This window comes from Phyllostomus hastatus, unplaced genomic scaffold, assembly GCF_019186645.2.
Source record: "Phyllostomus hastatus isolate PE091 unplaced genomic scaffold, TTU_PhHast_1.1 phas_scaffold_39, whole genome shotgun sequence".
NCBI classification, from domain to species: domain Eukaryota; kingdom Metazoa; phylum Chordata; class Mammalia; order Chiroptera; family Phyllostomidae; genus Phyllostomus; species Phyllostomus hastatus.
Genome location: NW_025334028.1, coordinates 30,661,318 through 30,688,100, shown reverse-complemented (window position 1 = coordinate 30,688,100; position 26,783 = coordinate 30,661,318). Strand labels below are relative to the sequence as shown.

General features: G+C 35.6%; 1 protein-coding gene across 6 annotated transcripts in view; it reads right to left on the bottom strand.

Moving 5' to 3' along the window:
* The window catches only part of SEC24B (SEC24 homolog B, COPII coat complex component), a 92,452-nt gene that overhangs the window by 24,712 nt on the left and 40,957 nt on the right, over nt 1-26,783 (bottom strand). For 2 of the 6 annotated variants that reach the window (XM_045820275.1, XM_045820280.1), the window contains 4 exons: nt 18,746-18,850; nt 9,044-9,124; nt 6,249-6,472; nt 502-686 (listed from right to left, as the gene is read on the bottom strand). In XM_045820275.1, coding sequence (XP_045676231.1) covers nt 502-686; nt 6,249-6,472; nt 9,044-9,124; nt 18,746-18,850 — 595 coding nt within the window. The remainder of the gene's footprint in view (nt 1-501; nt 687-6,248; nt 6,473-9,043; nt 9,125-18,745; nt 18,851-26,783) is intronic. The other 4 variants (XM_045820278.1, XM_045820281.1, XM_045820277.1 and 1 more) reach the window with 3 other exon arrangements.

The window sequence follows — 26,783 nt, the reverse complement described above, 5'->3', positions numbered from 1 at the left end:
GGGTACCAATCTTCTGTTCTACACTAAGTGGGAAAAGAAAATTCAGAGATAAACCATTTATCTAAACCTGTTTTTAGGATTACATAACTTTTGTGTCCTTTTCAAGTAAAGATTAAAGGTCATAAAAGTGTAAAGATTCCACCTTATTTAAAAGACATTAGAAATTATTACTGGTGAAAAGTGAGGAAAAAATTTTAAGAAAACAAGAACATAGTTAGACTTGGGTTTCTGATACTCTTCACTCAAAAATAAAAAAAAAAAAATTCCCAGGCATTAGGTGATGGAAATGGAATTGGATGGAGACAGATATGGAACAGGAACAGACAACCTAAACTCAATTTTACATCCAGAATGTCTATTCAAACTAAAAAAGAAGTGTTCACATTAACAAAACATCCAATCAAGGAATTAATATCGCATTATTTTTGTTATTTTTAAGAGACATACAGTCTTTTTTGACAAAGTATATTACTTACTAAAGATTATGAAATAAATACTTACTCTGGGCTACAGTTTAATTTTTTGAGGTCTAAATTCAAGTTAGGTACAGGAGCCCAAACAGGAGTCACGGGCAAAATATTCCTCTCTTGAGTGAGGTTCACAGGTCTTAGGCTCTCTGGTTGTACAGAACTCTGCAGACTCAGCCCTCCCAGACTGGCGGACAGCTGGTTCATACCAGGGTACTGCTGAGAGATCAGTTCAAAACAAAACACAGGAGCAATACAACAAACATGAGTAAAATGCATTATACTACAGAAAGGATTTTAATAGAAAGGAAAAAAAATTTAAACTTGTCTCGGTAATAGAATGACTTAATAGGGCAGTTCAATTTAAAGCATTCTTGAAAAAAAGCCTCAAAGTACAAATACTAAATAAATTAAAATCTAATTAGCATGGCTAAACATCACAAAACAAAATTTCAGCAACAATGGTTTTCAACATCAAGAATTTGGTTTCTCTGAATACAGTTCCTACTGGGAAGGCAGCATCATGCGTATATTTTCAACCTTTTTCCATTATAGTTTTTCAGGATAATGAGGATAATTGTCATAGAAATGTATAGTGATGTTTAATGAGATTTGCTTTGCTTATTTTTCTGTATTACTTTTGTCATATTTTTAAGTATATTTTGTTGATTACACTATTACAGTTTTCCCAATTTTCTCCCTTTATCGCCCTTCTGCCCTGCACCCCCCAACCCTCCAAGATCCCCCTTAGTTCATGTTCATGGGTTGTACATTAAGTTCTTTGACTTTTCTATTTCCTATACTATTCTTAACCTCTCCTCATCTTTTTTGTACCTACCAATTATGCTTCTTATTCCCTGTATCTATCCTCCCCCTACCTTCTTCCCCTCTCCCTCCCCATCGAAAACCCTCCATGTCCATTTCTCTGATTCTGTTCCTGTTCTAGTTGTTTGGTTAATATTTGTTTCCATTTTTTTTTTAGGTTCAGTTGTTGGTAGTTGTGAGTTTGTTGACATTTTACTGTTCATAGTTTTTGATCTTCAATTTCTTAGCTAAGTCCCTTTAACATTTCATATAATAAGGGCTTGGTGTTGTATTTTTAGTACTATTATGAATTCATACCTTTTTATTAAGTCAAAGTGATTTAATGAATTTCAGCTATTCATTTTGATGCTCAAACTATCCAACTTTGGCAAGTGAGAGCTGGCCCCAGTGTCCTTTTGATATAGACCAATTAATCTTCCTTGCTTCCCTGCATAACAGTTTCTACTATTCCTCCTTCAGACTTCAAATTAATTGTTTATACAGAAAAGAGTCTTGGTTCTTTTTAAATAGAGATGGCATCTGGAGAAAGTAATCTAGGTAATAATGTTCAATGCTAGTATGCTGTTTATTCCTTCCAATTTTTTAAAATAGATTTTAGTGTTGACTTTATTTATTTATTTGTTTGTTTATTTATTTAAAGCTTTGGTGAGGGAATCAAGAGATTCCATTTTTTTTAAAGATATTTAAAATTTATTTTTATTTTTAGAGAGGGAAGGGAGGGAAAAAGAGAGAGAGAAACATCAATGTGCGGTTGCTGGGGGCTGTGGCCTGCAACCCAGGCATGTGCCCTGACTGGGAATCGAACCTGTGATGCTTTGGTTCGCAGCCCGCGCTCAATCCACTGAGCTATGCCAGCCAGGGTTTATTCCTTCCAATTTTTACAATAGGTAGAGATACAAAACATACATTTTAAAATAGGGGTGAAAATAATAAGTTTACACTGAAATTTCCTATTCAAATTTAAGATGCTGACATTTTAATTTAAATTCTTTCAAAGAAAAAGAAAAAAAATAAATAAAATAAACTCATTTTATACCTTGTATCTCTCTTCTTTTGCTGAAAATCTTTCTTCATGGTAACAACATCATTACTTGTTTTATCCTATAATATACTAAAATAGCCTCAAAATAACTATATTATTATAAATGTTAAGTTGTTAAATTAGATGAAGATTTCTTTGTAGTTCTTTCTTCCTTACATTATATCTCACTGAGAACATATAACATACAGGGTTTTAAGATTAACTAAAACAATGCTTTTATCAGTATCAGACTGTATCAACTTGATAAGCAAGGTCAGTTGTTTTTGTTTGCTTTTAATTATAAAGATTGCATTTTGTCTTTTTGACTTAAGGGTTTTTGAGTAAATATAACATTTCTGTAATTCTAATGTCAAAACTTTACAATAAGGTACATCCCAAAATATCTTGTTTCACCCTGATCCCTCCTTCTATAGTTAACTATTTTTATTATTTTTGGTTTCATCCTTCCATTGTTTCTATTTACAAATATAAACTAACACATATACTGTTCTAAATATGACCCCATTTTTATCTTAAAAAAAAAAAAACTGGGGCAATAACTCTCTATGTTTGTATACAGAAATCCTCCATATCCTTTTTTTTATGGTTACCAAGCACTCCATTATAGAATGTACCACAGAATTCCAGCTAAATGCAGAATAATAAATTCAGAAAAATCAGCATTTTAGAACTCATACTGAAATAAACAATTCAGGTAATGGGGACTGGATGATAAACAGACAGCAACAGATGGTAAAGCCACTAGGTAAAAGCTTAATGAGGGACTACATAATGAAGGGATCAGGCTGTCACAGTATGAATCCACTAATTAATCCTAGCATCACTGAAAGTGAGACAACCAGATAGTACTATGAGGTAAGCAGAACCAAAATATATCATATTTTGGCTTAGGTAAATAGATAAATGAAGTAATAAACCCAAATGTAATCAAGCCAGTAGATCAAGTATCCAGTCTATAGAAAAAGGAACAGAGGAAGAGGTTAAATGACACCACTTGAGGTAATCAGCCAGATTCAGACCGTAGGGACATTCTATTCTAAAAAGCGGGAAAACAGACCCACATTTTTTAAAGGATCAAAGGCATAAAAAAATGAGGTAGAGGTTTTAAAATTTTAAAAAATTAAGAGACATAAACAAATACAATTGGTAAATCTTGTTTGGATCTTAATTTGAACAAACCAATGAAAAAAATCAATTCTGAAACAAATCTCAAAGTGAACTGAATTTTAAATGACATGTAGAAACTATTGTTAATTTTGTTGAATATGATAGTGTGGTTATACAAGAAACGTTTTTTTCCCACCTCCCCCGCAACCCCTTCCCCAGAATTAGCTTTTAAATCCTCCACAAGAAAAGGTGTGGAAGGAGGAGCTGGGGGTGTTGGGGTGGGGAGGGCTGGTGGTACTAAAAGAGGGGAAAAAAAGTGTTTAATTCTGAATTGCAAGGACTTTAGTATATTCAGGTTTAGTATACTAAACCTGGTCTTGGACAAATGATTTCACTTATCTGACTTTCCTTTTCTTCACTTAAATGACTGAAAGAAGGTAACTGTCTAATAAAAAACACCAAAATTCCAAGCGCTGCCAATGATGTGAAGTAACTGGAACTCACACGCTGCTAATGAAGGCATAAATCGGAACCCCCACTTTGGAAAACCACTGGGTAGTAACCACTGAGTTTGAACATACAGAAACCCCACTTCTAGATATACACATTTGCTGTAAAGATACGAAAAGAAATATTTACAATAGTATTACTAACAGTAGCCTTCAACTGTAAATTTACCCTAATTCCCCTCAACTACAAAAAAGTTGTGATATATTTACATAATGGAGTACTATACAATGATGAAATGAATAAACTTAAAGTGTACAACAAGCATATTGTTGAACAAAAAAGTGTAGCTAAGAGTATATACAGTATGATTCCACTTACACAAAATTTAAAAGCAAGTAAAACTAACCTGGTTATTAGAAGTCAAGACAAATGTCAATTCTCGTTTGGAGGGTCAGTAACTAGAAAAGGCACGAGGAACCTCTGGCTGTCGGTTACAGGAGTGTACAACTTGTAGAAATGTATCCAGCTGTATGCTGTCAACTTATGTACTTTTACATAATGGGGATTACATTTCAGTAAAAAGTTTAAAAAATAAAAAAACTGGGAGTAGGATGATCTCTAACTTTCTATTTCTAAAGCTTTGGCTTTTTAGCATGCTCATTTCAACTATGATTAATAACTCAAGTTATTTTTCAGCTTGTCTTTGTTCCCTTTATCTAAACTCCTGATATAAAGTTAGAGTATGAAAGCGTTTCTGATTACAGAGTACAATGAGGCTATATTTTAAAATCTAGTATATTAAGTATTAATTTTTACTTTTATTCTAAAGACAATCTCTTAACTTTTCCAAAATAACTGCCCAAAAACAATGGGACATGAATGATATTTCCCATTCTCCTATGTCAAAGGTTGGCAAACTTTTTCTGTTGAGGCTTAGATAATAAATATTTTAAAATTTAAGAGCCACATGGTCTCTTTGGCAACTACACAACTCGAGCACTGCAGTACAAAAGCTGTCATAGGTAATACATAAAAAAAAAAAAATTATTTACCAAAGTAGGCAGCAGGCCAGATTTGGCTAAAGAACTTTTTCCTATGTCATTATGAAAGACCACTTTCTATTTCAGTATTTTTTCCCTTGCCCAACACTTCCTTCAAGAGCCAAATTCTTTTTTGTACTTAGTCTTCTTCTCATTAAAATGTACAAATAAATGATATATTATGACCTCAAGCAGCAATTTGCCTAAAGTGCACAAGTCAGATGAGAATGGCTAAAAAAAATGCTTCATCTGGACCAATAAAGCCATAAAGAAAATCTAAGAAAATGGTAGTCAGAGGAGTTCGTACTAATTATATTTCTCCAGTGCCTCTCCCAGTTTTCTTCTTCCTTCTGAGCCTTAACTCTATGGTTCAACTCCAGAAACAAATGATTTTACTACCTCTTTCTTTTTTATTTAAAGATCTTATTTATTTATTTTTAGAGAGAAAAGGAGGGAGAGAAGGAGAGAAACATCAATATGTGCTTGCCTCTCATGTGGCCCCCACTGGGGACCTGGCCTGCAACCCAGGCATATGCTCTGACTGGGAATCAAACCGGAGACCCTTTGGTTCCCAGGCCAGCACTCACTCCACCGAGCCATACCAGCCAGGGCTGATTTTCTGATTTAGTCTTAGTTCACTTAAGATGGTATTTCTATAAGGTTAATCTACTAAGAGCAGTTTGCAGTTTCTTAAAAATTGTAAGTAAAATACTTTTGCCATTTCAATCATTTCCTTGTATTTTATTTTTTTTCTCAATAAATATAAGTGTAAAATACTTACTGTTCTGTATTAAATTGAGATGGTACTTAAGAGATGAATCTAAACAAGGTCATGTCAGAATGGGTCACAGCAGTAGTTAACGAAGCACTTATGTATGGGGTGGCTTTCATCAGTTATATGTTAAACTAATAGGTGTAACCAAAATCCTAAACCATATTTACATTGTATCATTCTTTTTGAGGAGGGAACCAGTTTAGTGGTGCAGATTTTCTAAAAAAAATTTAATGTTTAATTTCCTGATTATAAAATTAATATAATGCAACATTACTGAGAGACTCTGAAAAAAGTTCAATGAAGAAAAATCACAGCTAATATGTTGATCCAAATTTAACCTCTTTAACAAGTTAATATTTATATTTCCTTTTATCTTTTTCTATTTATGCACACACATAAAAATTGGAATCAAATTCTACCTGTTTGATCCAGGCATATCTGTATTGTATCTATGATCCATTTGCATCGCCAGGGATTTGTTAGAATTGATAATAGCTTCACAGTTTTCAGAAAGGCGATGTCTTTCTATGACTAATACATACTTGAGCATACTGCTGGAACCCAGAATATGCTGGGCTATTGGGCTGTCCTCCAGAACTCAGTGGTGTGGCAGCATTCTGATAACCAGGCTGAAGGATAGGATAGCCGTATCCAAATGGTTTAGCCATTTTTGAAGGCTGAGAGGCAGCGGGCACTTGAGCTGGAATAGGGTCAGGTTCCGGAGCAGGATCAGGAGCAGGACTGCTTGCTGATGAGGAAAGCATATCTAGCAAAGGGAAAAACATGGTGTTAACACCTGAAAACATGACTACATAAAGACCTGACTCCAAGGAGACCTGTTATCCTTAGCATTTCCCTTTAACTTTTTAGTATGAGAAATTTTGAACATATACAAAAGTAGAAAGACTAGAATAATAAACCCCACATACTCATCACTCAGCCTTAGTAATCATCAATATTTTGCTAATCTTGTTTTATATGTTCCCACCCCATCTTTTATTTCTTACAGAAGTTATTTATAAGTAAACCTCATTTTGTATCATTTTATCACAAATACTTCAGCTGTTATTTCTAATAAATAATGCCTTTATGTTTCATTATACATATAAAATACAATTGTTTTTCTTTTTATTCTCTCAGCAGGAATCAGGCTAAAAAACAGAAAACAAAGCAAAGCAATAAAAATGATGTCAACAACTTTTTACTAACTTGCCTATTTATTTGACCCTGCTATTTATAACAAAAAAAAAAAAAAAAGTCCATGAAAAGAGTAGCGTATTTCTATAATCTCTAAAAATCTGCATGCATTATTTGTAGAGGTAAAACTGAAAGTATGAAAGACAGGATCAAGAATAGTGTCCAGCTCCTAAAACAATGGTGTGCAATAGATGGCCAGCAAAATTTAATGAATTAATTAATTGAAATTGTGCCTTTATTTAAATTTAAAACAAAAATTTGGTTCTTGAATGTGCCCTGACTGCAGATCGAGCCTGCAACCTTGGTGTCTCAGGACAAAACGCCCTGATCAGCAGAGCTATGTGGCCAGGGCCTATTATTCTTTTTTCAAGTCAAATCTATAATACAGATATATTTAAATCTGTCTTTCATATACAAATTACATTCTTTACCAGTGATAAGACTCTGCCAATAATATGTTCTCAAAAACATCTGATTTAATAAAACTTATTTTTTAAAAGTTTCTTGAGGAATCACATCTTTCTACTGACTCTGTTGGCTCTAATTTTAAAGACCCATTCCTAAATGTTCTGCCATTTATCATCACATGCAAATTGGCAAGGTTTGGCTCAGTGGCTTTGTAGTAACCTCCCAGATCACTTAAAAGGACATGAAGGTCAATACAGTATCATCCTTAAATGTGCTGCTCATTTCTCCTCATGGTGATGGGAATGTAAGCAGCAAGGTCTCTTAACATGACATCAATGTCAGAAATAAATAACTAGAGTCATAAACATGGAGGTCAAAAACTTCCTCCTTTTTAAGAACTGTACAATATTTTATACATTTCTACAGTTCTAAGATCTATCCTAGTGCCTGACATATAGTAAACTTTCAATTCACTTAATCTTATTGCTACAACATGCATATTTTCCTTAATTTTGGTGCAATTTAAATAGCTAGAAAACTTGCTATAGGTCACTCATTGTCAAAGCACAGTTCATAATAAGATTAAGATCTGTTGATGAATGAGTACAAACCAACCAAGGTCTAACTCCAAGGCCATGCATGATCTTTTAACTACACCACACTGCACATTTCACTTAGGTTACTTTGAAGCTCATGAAATACTGTACAGTTAGAGTATTTATCTTTTAAGTGAATGAAGTAACTCTTTTAGAATATTTTGATGATAGCAACTGCTTTTGGAATGGTCGACTTCTTACAAACATATGCACAAACAGTGGTTCCTAGGGGGGAAAATCTGTTAACTGTGAAAGACTAAGTTGCTTATTAAATTATTCTTGAACTATTAAAGGATGATTCTGTACTGAGATGAAAAGATTCAAGTTTTCTACTGAATCACAGGATAATGACAGGAAGATAGTGTGTTAAGTACAGCATACTCCAATTTTAATACTAAATTATTACCAGAGTGGTAAGAAATAAAAAGAAGGGCAAAATCACTTGTTCTGTTCATCCTAATATTCAGACTCATGAGAAAGAGTGAAAGAAAAAGAGGAAGGGCAGGTGTGGTGGTCAGGTGACAGGAGACAGGCCTATCAGGAAAATAACCGTACAAAATATTACAGTAAAAATGACTTTAATTATAAAAGTTAAGTTTTTATTTTTTCTTTCAATACTACCCACCATTCTTATTTCTATATAATGACCAAAGTTATTTCCAGATATGGTTAAAGTAATGCCTCCAAAAACTACATCCAAGTTGGTTAATCCTGCTAGAGGTGGCCAGGAGCCATAGTGGGAGTAAAGAGTCACAGACTACTATATTCAGAGGCTAGTGTGAAGGAATTCAAGGACCTAAGCGTAAGAACAGAAATATAAAATTTATTTAAGGAATTATTAGCATTTAAAAAAAGGGAAAAGAAGAGAAAAATTATTCGCTATGAATGACTTTCAGAAAGAGGAAAAAGATAAGGGCATGGTAACAAAAATAAAATAATAAATTTCCTTAGGCTTTCCAGAAACAACATTCATAGTTATATAACAATTAACTCTATTAAGGTTGAGAAATAACAGAAAAATGTCTCTTTGTCCTGTAAAAAAATTACCTTGTAATTATGTATAATATATGTTCATGTTTGAAAGCAGTTGATGGTAACTTTCCAAATAAACATTAAATAAGCACAGAGCCAGTTACCTGGGTAGCTGCCTCCTTCCAAAGCATCGTAACTGTTGGGCAGTGGAGAAGCACTGCTTGTAGTGGAAGAGCTGTCAACACCTAGAAGCAAAAGCAAATGTCATTAAGTTTCCAGTGACAATGTCTCTTAGAGCAGCCTCTGGCACTTTTAAAGCAGCAGCTTTGCTGACTCTAGTGAAAATGTATGATGACTGATGTTTAAAGACATTTTAAAACAGACATAAATTTCTGCTATAAGGATATGGAATGAGTAGGGAGAATACAGAGCTGATGAGTAGAATAAAACTGTATCAAACACATGTGGTAACATGGTAGAGAACAGATATCAAACTACTCAGACGAATACAAATATTAGATTGATAGACATGTTAATACAGTTACATCTCAAAAACTGCATCTACTAAACTGCAAGCTATTAAATATATTTTATCTGTATTAGGATATTTTGAGATTATTACATTTTAATGACTTTTCTAATAGCACAGCATATAAAACCCTCATAAAAGAGAAGTCTATGACTTGGGTTGCTACCTAGCCTGGTACTAAACTTTCATGCCTCAATTTATTCATCTGCAGAATGGAGATTACATAGTGCCTGCCATATATAAGATGGTAATATATATGAAAGGCACTCTACTCAATGTATCAGACTATAAGAATTATTATGTGTGTTCAGTCAATCTGTAATCTGCAAGATAAAGAGAAATGTTCAGTGACAATTTATGATGAGATTTAGTTATGGGTCATACAGATAATAGTACAATATATTTCTTTCACTCACTCAACAAAGAATTTATTGACAGCCTACAGTTATTGTAGGTAAATATGCTAGTGTATATAGTGAAGAATAAAAGAAAAAATGCACATGGTTTGTCTCTTTTGTCAGAGATATTGGTCTTTTCACCGTAAAACAAAATTCTGCGGTAATGAGATGATCCTTAGCTCTTCATTTTTATTTATTTTTTATTTATTTTAGAGAGTGGGGAAAGGAGGGAGAAAAAGATGGTGACATTAATGTGTGAGAGGTACATTGATTGGTGCCTCTTGCATCAATCAGCACCTGGCCTGCAACCCAGTACTCAATACACTGAGACACCAGCCAGAGCTGATTCTTACCTCTTAACAACAATATTATAAATGGGGTGTAAACTCCAGTTTAAGGTTATTTTCAACTGTGATATAAAAAGCATATGTATGCATAATTATCTTATTAAATAACGTGGGAAAACCATGTGAATTAAGTATGTTGACTCATGGCATAATAGCTAAAGCTTTTTGTGTAGGATTTTACTACCAGCAAAGAACAGATTTGGAGCAAAAGACTGCAATTACATTAGACTCTGTCTTTTACTTGCTATATAACTTTGGGTAAGTGACAATCATCAACACTATCTTCTGTAAAATGAGAACAATTTAAAAAATGCCCTCTGTTCCTTTTTAAATGTTCTTCTAAGGCTTAGATGAGACACTAGATATGAAGTAACCTAGTCAAATTATGAGGACTACAAAGTAGTAAGTGGGTGACACAAAGTGCTTTCTTTGTGATAACTAGAAAAATGGTGTACATATGTCATCACTCTTAAGAATGGGAAGTAATGGCTCTTCCTTTTTGTTCCTTATATTAATGAATTTTTAACTAAAGAATAAGCCCCAAATCTGAAAGTAATAGCATTCAAAAACAACATACCTAAACCTAAATATTCATCTTCATTAACAGATGAATGGATGAACAAAATATGGTATATCTATACAAAGGGATGATACTTATCTATAAAAAAGAATGAAGTACAAATACATGCTATAATATGAATAACCCTTGAAACATGCTAAATGAAACAAGTTAAGACACGAAAGGTCACACATTACATGATTTCATTTATATGAAATATCCAGAATAGGTAAATTTAGAGATAGAAAGTAAACTGGTGGTTTCCAGAAGCTGACAGGAGGGGAAATGGGAAGTTGCTACTCAATGGTTCCAGTTTTCTTGTGGGATAATGAAATGTTTAGTTAGTACATTCATAAAGTTAGAACTACACAGAACTGCACAAAAACCAAAATGATACAATCAGCTAGAGCTGACTGGTGGCTGCACACACTGTGAATGTATGGAATAGCACAGAATTGTACACTTTAAAATGGTTAATTTTATTATTATGTGAATTTCACCTAAAAACAAAACAATGCACCATGATATTTTAATGGGGAAAGAATATTCTTTTCCACAAATGGTGCTGGAAAAACCAGATATCCACATGTACAAGAATAAAGAATAAAGAATAAAGAATAAAGGAAAGGTGCCCTTCCTTCCACTTTACACTAAAATTAACTTAAAGAGGATCACAGACCCAAATGTAAGTAACTAAAACTATAAAACTCTTAGAACAGAGGAGTAATAATCTTTGGAACAATTATACCAAGCAAAATACTGCTTTCTCCGTACCAGCTGGGTCCAGTGGAACACAGGCTTTGGCACTTGTCCTCACTCTTAAACCTCACATTGGCCCAATTCACCTCAGTCACTTCACACTACAACTAATGATGATAAATACTCTGAGAACAAATGGGAGTGTGAACGTAGTACTTGGGAAGAACTTTCCCTGTTTTTTTACTGGCTCCCTGTCCCACACTGAAAGAAGAAAAGGAGGAGGAGGAAGACAGGAAGAGCTGAAATCTGAGGAAGTAAGGAGGAGAACAGATCGTAAAAATAGCTCAGAATGCTTGAAGGGGGTGGGGGGGTAGTGTCAGGATGCATTCAAATCTTTTAAAAATCACTTAGGCCCTGGCCAGGGTGCTGAGTTTGTTTGATACGCCAAGGTTGCAGGTTCCATCCCCAGTCAGGGATCATACAAGAAGCAACCAATGACTGCATAAGTAAGTGGAACAAAAAAAAAAAATGGACATTTCTCTCTCTCTCCCTCTCAAATCAGTAAATTGAAAATAAAATAAAAAATAAAAAAGACTTAAGCTGTTTTCTCTGTAAAACACAAGCCACATGGCTCAAAGGTGTCCAATGTAGTGACTAGTGTTACTCAACTTTAATTTAGCCAGATAATTTGACATTTTATTTCCTCACAACTTGCATAAAACATGGAAAAAGTCTAAGTCAAATGCTATCTTCCCCACTTATCGTTTGAAAGGTAATGGACAAGACACCTAACACCTGAGACACTTACTTGTAACAACAGATTTTAAACTAGCACCCACTCCACAGGGCTACTATAAATATTAAACAGATGTTAGCCAGACTCAGGAAATGGTCTTCATTTTCTCTCTTCCCTCCACCTCCCCCCTCAAACAGCACTACAAATGCAGGAAAAACAAAAAACAAGACAGGAGCCCCCTGACTGATAAAGCCAATTGTTTTTTCTCAGGCTCCAACCAAACATCCCTTAACACTTATCACTGCTAACTGAATTACTCTGGATTTGTCAAAATGATTTCACTCTCCCTCTTCAACCTTCCTGCTACCTTAGCCTAAGAACTCATTTTTCTCACCAGATTAATCTGAGAGCCTCGAGTTTCAATATGACCCAATGAATTCTTTTGTAAGAGGTGTTTCTAAAACACAAATTTGGCTGTTATTTTCCCAGTAAACGCCTTCAGTGACTTCCTATTACCTTCAAGATAAAATCCAAACACCTTAATCTGAGGACAGTAATAAGGACGGTTAATCCTAACTTAACATTATTTTCTGTGACTTTAAGTGAAACAACGTATAATGACATCAATTTGACCACAGGCTAATGGATATAAACAAGAGTTAAGCTCCTTTGGTATCTCATTAACTTTATAATAAAATGATATTATGCAAGGATTTGCTGTACAAGGTTCTCAAAGATCTCCCCAGCCATCCTGCCTGGACTCATACAATTCTTCTGGTCACTGTCCTTTGCAGACCATACGTCCCAAATTCACTAAAGTTCCCCAAATGGGCCATCTTCTCTCAATCTTCTTGCTTTAAGAAGTATCCCTGTCTCTCCCCAGATCCCTGATCTGCCTAGTTACAACTTCTCTTTTTAGATTCAGCTCAGATATCCCCTACTAACATCCCCAAGAAATCTTCCAAGTCATCCTACCCTACATCTGGTTCCAGATTTTCCTATATATTTCTATAAAACACTATCATTAACATAGGACTCACTGTAATTTTGTTTTATGTCTTTTATAAAGACATAATCCATATACTGATTAAGTACTATACATCTGTAGCAGGCTGGCAACAATACAGCATTTGAAAATGTTTAGTATTGCAGTTAACTAGATTTACAAGCTAGCCTAGACATCCAATCACCATTTGAATGCAATTTCTATTTGAAAATACCTTTTGAATTCTACTCTAGACAGAGGTACCAAATCCCCTGCCATTTTAGCCCTAATAGTCTGCCCGCTCTCACTGTACAGAAAGATGGAGTTTCCGGCTACCTACAGCAATCATATACACAGGATGTTTGCAAAGTGCATGTTCATGGAACAGGTACTACCTGCAAATACATTGCCACATTTTCTGTTGAATGTAGATGAATACCAAAACCCCCCAAACTAATACTTTTCTTGATAGCATGAATATCCTTTTATATCCTTTACAGACTCAGGAACTGGCTTACATTTATAAAATTTAAAAAAAAATAGCCCTGGCTGGAGTAGCTCAGTGGGTTGAGCTCGGGCTGAGAACCAAAGTGTCGCAGGTTCAATTCCCAGTAAGGGCACATACCTGGGTTGCAGGCCACGGCCCCCAGCAACCATACATTAATGTTTCTCTCTCTCTCTCTCTTTCTCCCTCCCTTCCCTCTCTAAAAAATAAATAAATAAAATCTTAAAAAAAAAGAAATGGAATATTAAAATATATATATATTAAATATGCATTGAATTTAATGCATCTTTGTTTGTTTAAATAATAAAATAGTACATCCATTAAAGGGAAAGATAGGATTGAACACTTTTAAAAATTCTCTTGGTGGGGAGGCAAGGGGAGATGTTGGTCAAAAAGCACATTCTCCCAGTCATAAGATGAGTAAGTCTGGGACCTGGCCAAGCAGCTCAGTTGGTTAGAGTGTTGTCCAGGTATGCCAAAGTTGTGGCTTTGATCCCTGGTCAGGGAACATACAAGAAAATCACCCAGTGAATGCATAAATAAGTGGAACAACAAATTGATGTTTCTCTCTCTAAAAAAAACATCAATAAAAAAAAGTTAAATGAAGTATTAAAAAAAAGATGAGTAAGCATGGGAGAATCTAATTTACAGCATGGTGATTATAGTTAATAATACTGTATTACTTACTTAAAAAAATTCTCTTTGGAATTTAGAGCTAAGTAGGACAATATTGTCTGATTATCTATAGAATTCAAATTAACTTGTTCTGTATCAAATTACATTGCCTTTAACATAACTGAGCAAACCATAAACATTATCTCTGACGTAGTGCTTGGCGCTGAATCATTACTCTTACCTTGCGTGAAAGTCAAACAAAAACTGACTAGCATCTTAAAAACTCATTATGGAAAATAAAAAATGTTTTTTTTTCCCCAACATTACTTACAACATGTAGCATTCCCAGAACCACAGGAGAGAGCTTCCTGTTGTTTGACCTCTTCCCAACCTGAATATTCCCCACAGGGCAGGCGACTGGGAGCACTGCGCAGCATGTAACAGAACACTAGCTGATCTAGGGACGAGAGCTGTCACAGCCTGGAGTCTGACTTAGACTTTGTTTTTTCCCCTCTTTCCCTTTTACTTTATTTCACTTCTCAATTTTTCTTTCACTGTTTATTCCCTTTCATTCCCACTTTCAAGTCAGTATTCCTTACCATTACCAGTATGACAGTATTTGTCTGCATTATTGTACCTAAAACTAATGGAAGTTTTACGCTGGCACTAACTGAAGGAGCAAATAGTTGTGGGCTGAATAAGTTCAAAAAGGAGAGAAGAATTTAAAATAAAAACCATTTTCTTTAATTTTAAATTTATTTTCCAACAATTCTGAATTTTTAGACATTTCTAATAAAATACGTCTGTCCCTAGTACAAAATCCTATTTTAGCTTCCAAATATGAATTTGATGAGGAAAGTTTAAAAAGAAAGCCTAGTTATAGTATGTAATTTAAAAATATAATTAGATGGTTTTAATATAAAATTAGATCTGAAAAAAAAAGTTTTCTTTTAAAACTGAAAATTTAAAATATTCCTGTACTTGGCTGCTGGACAGACCTGCTGTCAAGGAAACTACACGCCTGCACAAGTGAAAAGCTACAATAAGTACATAGTAACTTTAACTCTGGAGTAGTGCTACTGATTTCCAAACCTGCTAGTAGATATTTCATTACTGCTCAATAAATGTTTTCAAAATTGGAGAAAAATTCCACATAACCTAAACACACAAAAATCTCATGAATACAGAAAATTAATCAACACGGAAATGTTTAAAAATTAGAGCACTCCAAATCTCTACTTTATAGAAATACTTACATGTAACCAATTTGGCATATATAAAAGTATGATCACTATGTTGTACACCTGAAACTAATATTATATGTCAACTGTAACTAAAAATTTAAAAACCTATAAAAAGATTAAAAAATACTTATGTAATCCCCAAACCAATACAAGCCACTTTATTTTATCTCTTTTCATATAAAAAATTATTGTAACTGAGTATGGTTTTAAAAAATAAAACCAAATTTCATTTTAAAGCTAGATTTTCTTTCCACTTTTCATTCTCCTCACTGACAACATCTGCTCATTTTTCAATCAACAGATGATTTTTTAAGAAATCATGAATAGAGAACACCAGGATTCTAGCAAAAATGTCCAAAGTACAGTCTTATTATTTTGCTGCAAAATAAAAAAGGCAGAGGAAGACGGTAACATGTGAAACACTATGTGACCACATACTGCCACATGTCCTTTAGTTCCTTCCTACTCCAGTGCTGTGTTCTCAGTAGGAGATGGAGAAGCCTTTCTCTTCATACCTTTCTGGAGACAGAGAACTCAGTGCGCATCACCACTGTGCTACTTAGTATTGTACCACCAGACAAATGTTACCTAACTTGTTCAGACCACAATCAACTCATCTATAAAATGGAGCCAATTATCTCTGCCTTGTAAAATTATACAGAAGAATAAACTGAGATTAGAACATGATCTCATCTCAGGGCCAATAGTAGTAATGATAATACATTACAATCAAATCTTGGTTTCTAAAATACCGTTCTCTATTAAAGGAACCAGGACTGCTTGGACAAATGTCTCATTCTCCAGGGATGCAGCAGTGTAAGTACCAGACTATTTGGGAACACCTTACTGAGGCCTAAGGTATTTAAGTAAGTGCTTAAAAATTCATGGGAACATTTAAAAAGACAGTGTCAAGGAGCTGCCACTGGCCAAGTCTAGGATAAGTAGCTATCAAAATAACTAATGATAGTAATGAATTATAACCTACTGTGTAAAATAAGAATCCACAAGTCAGTATGAACTCAAAGAAATCAAGGGAGAAGGAAAAGTTCTTCCATAATGAAATCTTCACTAATAAATAAAGAATACTGGAATTAGAAAATCATTAATGAATGCTAAAACTAATGACGGCCTAATAAAGAACAGAATATTTATATAGCATCAAATTACTTATTAATTTCAAGAGTGAAAAGTAGGACAAATTAAAGAACCTACACAGATACCATCTTAATCAACAGATCAAAATTAACATCATTAACATGGGAACAAATTGATACCATGTGCCTCCAACAGAATGCACTCATAGGACATTACTTCAGTGAAAATCCTGCCAAAAACACATGATTTGAACCTAATCACAAGGACCCATCAGATAAATCTGCACTGAGGGACACTGTACAGAATACCTTCCCTATATTCTTCAAAAATATTAAAGTGAGGAAAAGAGAAAGAAAGGTTGAGGACTATTTCTTTACAATCTAAACAGAAATGAATACTAAATTCAATGCATGACTTTGGATTGAATCCTTTGGCCTTGAAATTAGATATAAAAGATCTTATTGAGACAACTGTTAAAATTTGACTATGTACTGTGTAGCAGATATTACCGTATCAGTGTTCAATTTCCTGATAACTGTATTGTGTTTATGTTATATAAAACATTATCTCACCCTGTGAAGTAATCTACAGGGGACTCCCTATGGTCAACCGAAGGTCCAAATTATTGAATAATAAAAGTCCACTGGCCATTTGCTGATGGGATCCCTGTCTGCTTGGTGTACTGGAAGGGACCTCAGATTGACCTTTCTGCTTCCCACACTATGCCCAGCTTGTTGTCAACTATTGCAGGGAAGCCCTGGTTTCATCTTTTGATCGATGGATTGAGACATGCCCTGTCCAATCTTAACTATGCAAATTATATCCTCATTTGCATTTATACTGACCAATCAGAACTGCAGGATTTAAACAAGTCAGAACTCACAATTTGGGAACCTCACTTACATGAAATGCATTAAAGTGGGAACCATGGGCAGGCAAATTATCTATAAGAAGTGGCCTCTCCTTTGGAGCAGAATTTAGGTTGCTACCTGATCTCTCCCTCCTGGACTGCAGTTCTTATTGCTCAAATAAATGTTTTATTTCATAAAAAAGTACAACAATTAAAAAAATTACAATTAGGAAATACATACTGAAGATTTTAGGGGCAAAGATTCATGGTATCCCCAACTTACTTTCAATTGATGTAGAAAAAACTGTATAGATAAAATATTATAAAATAAATGGGTCAAAAAATATCTATCTAGGGAAAATGTATATGGGAGTTTCTTTTGCTCGTTTTCCAACTTTTCTATAAGATTGAAGTTATATAAGATAAAAATTACATAAAATTCAGATAGAAGGGCAGTTACACATTTAGAGAAGGAAAAATTACTCCTCATCTGGAACTCTCAATGCATGAGAAATTGAAACTTAGTTAATGGACTGCATACAAAGCAAATCCTTCCATTCAATAATAAAGGTAACAGAAGGAGAATCATGGTCATACATACAGTAACTTGAAAAGGTCATCATTTACTGGTTCAGTCTTAAACTATTAGAATTAATGGAGAGACTGAACTGCTTAACATTCAGCACTGTTCTGTTAAAGGCAGAAAAAAATTAAACAGGCTGCAACACATAATCATATATATAATTTCCTCAAGTAACAAGATGTGAACTATTACATGAAGTAGGAAAATAACTGTAAATTTGGGGCTTTTTAAATATATAATATGTGCCAAAGGGACCTAAAAAAAAATAATGTCCTATTTCTCTATCACTGTTATAAAATCTAAATGGTTCATTTTGATTAGACTATAGTAGCATGCAAAGGAGAAAATAAAATGCTACTCCTAAAAGGGTGTTAGAGCAATCAACAGTCAAAAGCTTCAATCAATACTCATTCTTTCGCATGATGTAAGAGGAAATGCATTTCTACAAGAAGAGAGCACTCTACCACCATGAAAGATGCATTGTTATTTAACAAACATGGCAAAATGTCTAAAGGACGAAAAACAAAGCAAACAAGCAAAGCACCTCATTTCAAGTGATCCCAACCTTCTATATAACCTAAACCACGCATGTTCATTGAGCTAAATCTACAAAGATACTTTTTAAAGAGGCTAGTAAGACTGTGGACATAAAAAAAAAAAAAAGGAAAAAGAAAACCTTGAGTAGGAAAAGATTAAGAACTGGTGTAAAGCTAAAGCAGACCTGCTTCCTCATCCTCCTCCTCCTCTTCCTCATCATCGGAAGTTGATGACAAGGGAGTTGGTGCGGAGCTAGCTTGATTATTAACATATTCACCATACTGCATGCCTGTAAAGTGGAAAGCACAAACACAAGAGTCAAACCAACAGGAAAGATGAGAAATAAAATTTGACATTGCATTAAAAGTGAGAAAGAACTCTGACATTCCAAAGAGCACCCCAGCATGCATATTAATATTAGCAAATTTATTATCAAAACCAAAACTGTTAGAAAATCTCTGAAAGCAGTTTAGTAAAAGCAGCTTTAATATGAACTGGCTGACTTAAGTGTGAAAAAAGTACCATGTAATTACACTGATAATTAACAGGAAACTGCAATGATAATGTCTGAGAATCCTTCTGAGCTCTATAAATGTTTACCTTCTTTAACCTTAGGGCCATTGTGGTATACTTCCTTTGGGACTGTGCATTCTTGGTGAGCAGTGATCATTATACTGATATGAATGTATTCAGCATACAACACAGGTAGATAGATATTTGATACCTTCCTTCTGCTAATGCCACCTTGATGGTAACTCACTTCTCATAACGGAAAAAGAATGACAGTTAAAGAAAAGAACTGTATACAGCATAGTTCTCTGTTCACAGCAGATGTTCAAAGAAAGGGGAGGGAGGTTATTAATTATGACCCTGCAAGTGTGGCAATTACAGAAAAGTGTATTTTCTGAGATGGCCAATCATCCCAGCTTCAGTCTACTGCCTGCTTGTGAGTCTGATGTAGGTGGTGAAGAAGTGGTCCTCGGTGAGATATACCATGAGAAGGCAGATTCTGTAGAAAAGGCACAGCAGCTGGTAACTGTTTAATACTTCCCTGTATAAATCTGATTGGGACTTTTCATTATTTAATTAATGTGGTAAAATCAATACTTAAAAAATTAACATCCACAGAAATTTTAAGGGGGAAAATAAAATAATCTTAATGAAAACACTTTATAAATAAGAATAAACCACCTGTAAGGAAAATCTTATAGATCAGCTTTAAAAAAGAAAAACCCAGGAACACAGAGTGAATTTTCACAAACATTTCACAATATTGGAGGCACAATGAAGCCCGACCTCACACGGTAGTCCCTTGATGCACTTTTTAGGTGATCTTTTAAACTAGCACGGATAAACGTAATCATGTCTATAAGAAAAAACTATTAAAGAGTAAAATTTGAGCTTAGAAGGGAAGAAAGTTTAAATTGCACAGGAGTAAAGCTGCAATCTCCACACTCTGACTAAAAGAGTCATGAAAAAATCTGCTGGCTTCACTGAAACACCATCTAAATATAGATAAAGTGGCAGTTATTACAAATTCATTTGAGAAAATAAAAATCAATTTAAATAATTCCAGAAAATATAAGAAATAAACTTGATACCTTGAAAGACCAAATTCTCAGGGCCATGTTCCTCTAATGAAAATCTAGTTAAATGTTTCAATTTAAGGACTTCCTTAAAAATGAAGTACTTTCTTAAAATGCAATTAGCATTGTACTTTAAAAAGTACAGAATGGGGCAAAAGCAGGTTTACATTTGTTCATATGGAAAATAATACAATAACAATAAATAATAACTTCAGGTTAAGATGGAAGCCTAGGTAAATGCAGTATTCATATCCTCCTGCAACCACATCAAAACTACAACTGAACCTCAGAACTACTGAACATTCAGAACCACTGACATCTGGCTGAATGAAGTCCTACAACTAGAGAATTAAAGAAGCCACATAAAGACTGGTAAGAGGGGTGGAGAAACAGAATGGGCTGGTTCCACACCTATGAGTGTTGCATAAATATTGAGAGAAATATCTCAGCTGCGGAGGTCCCCCCTGAGGAATCGGAGGTCCCAGCCTCACACCAGGCCCCTAAGCCCAGGATTCCGGTTCCAGGAAGGGAAGTCCCCATAACTTCTGGCTGTAAAAAACCAGCAGGAATTGAGGCTGAGTTAGACGGAGTACTTCTGGGGTCCTTGGCAGTTCCTCTTAAAGGGCACAGACTTACTTGGACTCACTCCTTCTGAGCTCCAGTGCTGGGGCAGCTGCTTGAAGGCACCAAGGGCATATAGGGAAGAACAACTGTTGGGCATCAGTGAGAGGTGGGGTGATGGGCAACTTTCTCCCAGACAAAAAAAAAACACTGGCAGAAGCCACTGTTCCTTTGATGAGCTCTCCCCTCACAGAGATGGCAGGTGGGTATGATATCTGAATCAACCTGGCTAGCACTCTTTGCCCTGAGCTGGTGATTCTTCCTTACCAACCTTGTAGGCCCACACAAGTTGTTTCCAGTGGCTTTTCCATACAAATGGCCTGTCTTCCCTCATGCTTCAGACTTTTCCCAAATCTCTCAAACATATGGCATATGGCCTCTGCGTAACCTGTACCTCTTGCTAAGTGGCCTCAGGCCTGAAACTAGTGGCAGCCAGTCTTGGTTAGCAGCTTGGCCCCAGGATTAATCCCACCCAGTGACGCCAACAGCAATCAAGGCTCAACTACAACAGGACAGTGCACATAGCCTACAGAGGGGTACACCTGGAGCACCCAACTCAGGTGACTGGGGAGGCTGCACCACTGGGCCCTACAGGACACCTACTACACAAGGTCTCTCTACCAAGTGCAGGAGACACAGCAGCGCTAATCTAATACACAGAAAGAAACATAGGGAAGCAGGCACAATGTGAAGACAAAGAAACAGGTCCCAAATGAAGGAACAGGAGAAATCTCCAAAAAAAAAAAAAAAAAAAAAAATGAAATGGAGGCATGTAAGTTACTGGATATGGAGTTCAAAACAATAGTTACAAAAATGCTCAAGGAACTTAGTGAGAACTTCAGAAGCATGAAAAGGACATAGAAAACATAAAAAAAAGAACCAGTAAGAAATGAAGGACAAACTAACTGAAATAAAGAATAATTTATAGGGAATCAACAGTACAGTAGATGAAACTAAGAATCATATTAGCAATTTGAACTATGTGAAAACAAAAAACCCCCAAGCAGAACAGCAAGAAGAAAAAAAAACAAAAAACAAAAAATGCCCAACAGTTTAAGGAGCCTCTGGGACAACTTCAAGCATACCAACAGTCACATCATGGGGTACCAGAAAGAAAAGAGACAGAGCAAGAAACTGAAAACCTATTTGAAAAAATGATGATAGAAAATGTCCCTAACCTGGTGAAGAAAACAGACATACAAGTCCAGGAAGCACAGAGTCCCAAACAAGATGAACCCAAAGAAGCCCACACCAAACATATCATAATTAAAATGCAAAAAGTTAAAGACAAAGAATCTTAAAAGCAGCAAGAGAAAAGCAGTTAGTTACCTACTAGAGTGCCCCCATGAGACTGTCAGCTGATTTCCAAAAAAGAAAAAACAAAAAACAACTTTGCAGGCTAGAAGGGACTGGCAAGAAATACTCAGAGTGATGAAATCCAAGGACCTACATTCAAAATTACTCTACCCAGCAACTGGTATCATTCAGAATCAAAGGACAGATAAAGAGTTTCCCAGACAAGAAAAAGCTAACAGACTTCATCACCACCAAACTAGTATTACATGAAATGTTAAAGGGTCTTCTTAAAGAAGATAAAAAATATAAACAATAAAATGGAAATAAATACACATCTGTCAACAATTGAATCTAAAAAACAAAATCAATGAAAAAGCAGAACAAACAGACTCATAGATACAGAGAACGTTTTTATGGTTGCCAAATGGGAGGGGATTTGGGGGGATGGGCAAAATAGGTGAAGGGAACAGAAGCACAAATTGGTTGTTACAGAATAGTTACAGAGGGTGTAAAACACAGCATAGAGAATATAGTCAATAATATTTTAATAACTATCTGTGGTGATAGATTGGTACAGATTTATCGGATGATCACTTAGTATATTATATGTCTAATCCCTAGGGTGTACACCTGAAACTAATATAATGTTGTATGTCAACTGTAATTGGAAAACAAATGATAAAAATAAATACAAAAATAAACTCCATGTTTCACGTGGTCACAACTGTAAACCTAATTTTGCCCTCCCTACCCTATATGTGTATGTATATATATGATACAAAGAAACAAGAGAAGGAAGAAACAGGAAGAAATTCCATTTACTGTGCTGAGCTTAGAGAGGCCAATAATGAGGGGAAAAATCAGAAGAGAGTTCATTCTTTCATGACTGAATGAATATGCAGGTTGCTGACTCTATAATCAAAGGAACACCATATGTATTATAAGATAAATATTTTCCTTTTCTCCATATTTAATGAATCAAAATGGATTTATTTCACTTACTGGGAAAATATCCAGTGCTTAATTAGAAGCATATGAGATGCCTATACAATGATAAAAAGATTTATAGAACTACTCAATGCACTGGAAGATATTTATAAATAAGAGCATAAAACAATTACTATTTATTATATTTCAGATTACACTATACTTGTCAATTTACTATATTACCAGAATGTCACTCAAAATACTCAAAACTTAATTTCCTGAAAAAAGATGCAATTCTTTTAAAGAAGTGCTGGATATGAAAGTATCAAGATTTAAGCCCTTCCTCAAATGCAACAATATGCTCAGATTTTAGCCTTCGTTTGCTTGTTCAAGTAAACTCAGTTAAAAGTTTGGTTAATACTAATGGCACAAGGATATGACATTTTAGTAAATTCACAGAGGAATAGTAAGAGCTCCAGAATAACAATCAATCCAAATTTAAGTGCCCTGTTCTAGATTGGGTCCAGTACATACAAAAGGCAACAAATGCAGAATTACAGTTAGAAAGGAACTTTCAGCCAAGTTACTGCTCTGCTACATGTGAATGGTTATGAGAGTTTCCCAAGTGCCTTTACTGAGACCCCCTTCCACAGCCAGAACCTATGTACAACACAGACTGCATTTGTAAGAACACGTCGTGTCTTCCAGAGCTCAACCCAAAACCCACTGCAAAATTGTACATGAGTACCTTCCACCCTAATCACAACCAACACCACCAAATGGGGAGGAAATGCTATATCCTAACTTATTCTGTCTTAATCCGAACTTCCAAGGTATGACTATATTAAATGAAGAGGCAAGAAACCATAATAGATAGAATTTGACATTATTAGGACTTTTACAACTAACAGGGCTCCAATAATTTTCAAAGGGCATTTGGTGTAAAGTACCTACAGGCAAAACTCTCCAAGAGATTATATCCTTGGGGCTACTTAATAAAAGGTTTCTTCACTGCCCCCTAGATACAGCTATGGTGGAAATAAATAAAACTAGTCTTAAGACAACAAATCCTTTGTGGAGGTTCGCTTTTTAAAATTCAAGCGTTGAGATTTATGAGCAAATGTTATCTTGCCTAAGTTGGTCTTCAAACTAGATACGCATACTGGAAAGATTTCCAAGGGTTCTCAAAAAAGGAGGGTTTTAAGGGAATCAATTTCCATACTACTCTCTTTCCTAAAACTTATCTACTTAGGAAAGTGCCGTTGTTAACAACGGTAATTCTCTCACTTCACAAAAGAAACACGTATTTTTTTAAAATGTATTGATTATGCTATTACAGTTGTCCCATTTCCCCCCTTCACTCCCCTCCAACCTGTACACCCTCTCCCATGTCCATGTGTCATACTTGTAAGTTCTTTAGCTTCTACATTTCTCATACTATCCTTACCCTCCCCCTATCTATTTTCAACCTACAATCTATGCTACTTATTCTCTGTGCCTTTCCCCCCTCTCTCCTCCTCCCACTTCCCTGTTGCTAACCCTCCATGTGATCTCCATTTCTGTGGTTCTGTTCCTGTTCTAGTTGTTTGCTTAGTTTCTTTTGGTTTTGCTTTAGGTGTGGTTGTTAATAATTGTGAGTTTGCTGTCCTTTTACTATAAATGCTTTTTCTTTATCTTCTTTTCTTAGATAAGTCCCTTTAGCATTTCATAAAATAAGGGCTTGGTGATGATGAACTCCTTTAACTTGACCTTATCTGAGAAGCACTTTATCTGCCCTTCCATTCTAAATGAGAGCTTTGCTGGATAGAGTAATCTGGGATATAGGTCCTTGCCTTTCATGACTTGGAATATTTCTTTCCAGCCCATTCTTGCCTGTAAGGTGCCTTTTGAGAAATCAGCTGACAGTCTGATGGGAACTCCTTTGTAGGTTACTGTCCCATTATCTCTTGCTGCTTCTAGGATTCTCTCCTTCATTTTTACCTTGGCTAATGTAATGATGATGTGCCTTGGTGTGTTTCTTCTTGGGTCCAACTTCTTTGGGGCTCTCTGAGCTTCCTGAATTTCCTGGAAGTCTATTTCCTTTGCCAGAATGGGAAGTCTAATTCCTTTGCCAGATGTTCTCCTTTATTATTTGTTCAAATACGTGCTCAATCTGTTGCTTTTCCTTTTCCCCTTCTGGTACCCCTATAATTCGGATGTTGGAACATTTAAAGATGTCCTGGAGGTTCCTAAGCTTCTCCTTGTTTTTTTGAATTCTTATTTCTCCATTCTTTCCTGTTTGGTTGTTTTTTTTCTTTCTTCTGGTGCACTCCATTGTTTGGAGTCCCAGTTTCCTTTCCATCACTATTGGTTCTCTGTGCATCTTCCTTCATCTCTTTTATGGTAACCTGAATTTTTTCATCTAATTTGCACCCAAAATCAACCAATTCTGTGAGCTTCCTGATCACGTGTTTTGAACTGTGCATCTGATAGATTGGCTATCTTTCGGTCATTTAAAAGGATGAGTCCTGGGGCATTGATCTGTTCTTCTGTTTGAGACATGTCTCTCTCTTTTTTTTTGGACTGGTCGCCCCTGTTACGGTGAGGGGCGGAGCCTTAGGTGTTCACTGGGGCTGGGCACCCCAGTCGCTAGATTGTGAGGTTGTATGTGGGGGCGGAAGCGGGGGCTGGTGGGAACAATGGCGGTAGCTCCGTTCTCCTGGGACCTCAGTCCCTTCCCTGGGATCCTGGGTTGCACACTCTGCCCTGGTCCACAATCGCTGCCTCACTGGGTCCACCAGCTGCCACTTGCATACTCAGGGTCCACCCGCTGCGATCTTGCGCCCCCCAAGATGCCTTACGTGCTCCCGGTTGCCTTATGCGCCCAGTTCTCCACATTCTCTGCGCCCCCCGACCCGCGCCCGGCCGCTCCTCTCCGCCCCTCCTACCGGTCTGGATGTACGGGTCTACTTCAACTTCTTGGCTGTCCGACTTCCATTCAGATAAATTCTCTATCAGTTCTGGGTGTTATTCTGCCTCTAAATTGTTGTTGTTCTAATCTTGGTTGTGCGTGGAGGTACCGTGCGTCCACCTATGCCTCCATCTTGCCAGAATTAGGAGAAACACGTATTCTTAACTTAACCTAAATCTTACTCTAACACATTGCTCTGAGGTACAAAAATCTCAGGCTAAAGGGAAAGTGTCCTCCTTCCTTAAATAATTAAGGCATTGTAAATCTACAGACTTTCTTTTACCCTGCCATACATGTTACAGTTAAAGATGACACATGTTAGAAATAGGGTTGGTTCTCACTAGAATATTAATTAACTCAGAAATATTGAGAAGTAGGGTGAGACATTTACTTAATAATTCTGCATGTATGTGGTCTCCAATCACTACTGTTAAACAACTCACTGCTTTGGAAGGAGTCCCATTGAGACCAAAGCAAAAACACTAAGAAATACTGACTGACAAGCAGCATGACACTGGGGATAAAGATGGGGACTGTGGGTTCAACTCTAGGTGTACCCCTTATTGGTTGTGTGTCCCTGAGCAAGTTACTAATCTTTCTGTTCTTCAACACATCATCTGTGAGCGAGGTAATAACTACTTCAAATAGTGTTTTGAGGACTAAATGAATCAATATCCATAGTACAAAGCTTAGAATGGTGCCTGAAATACACTAAATATATAAATATTAACTATTATCTAAAAACATGTTTTGTGTATATTTAATTTAAAAGTTATCTTCATCTATTGTTAATACTTATTTCTCAGGCAAGTCATTAGTTAGAAAAAAGAAACTTCACCAAC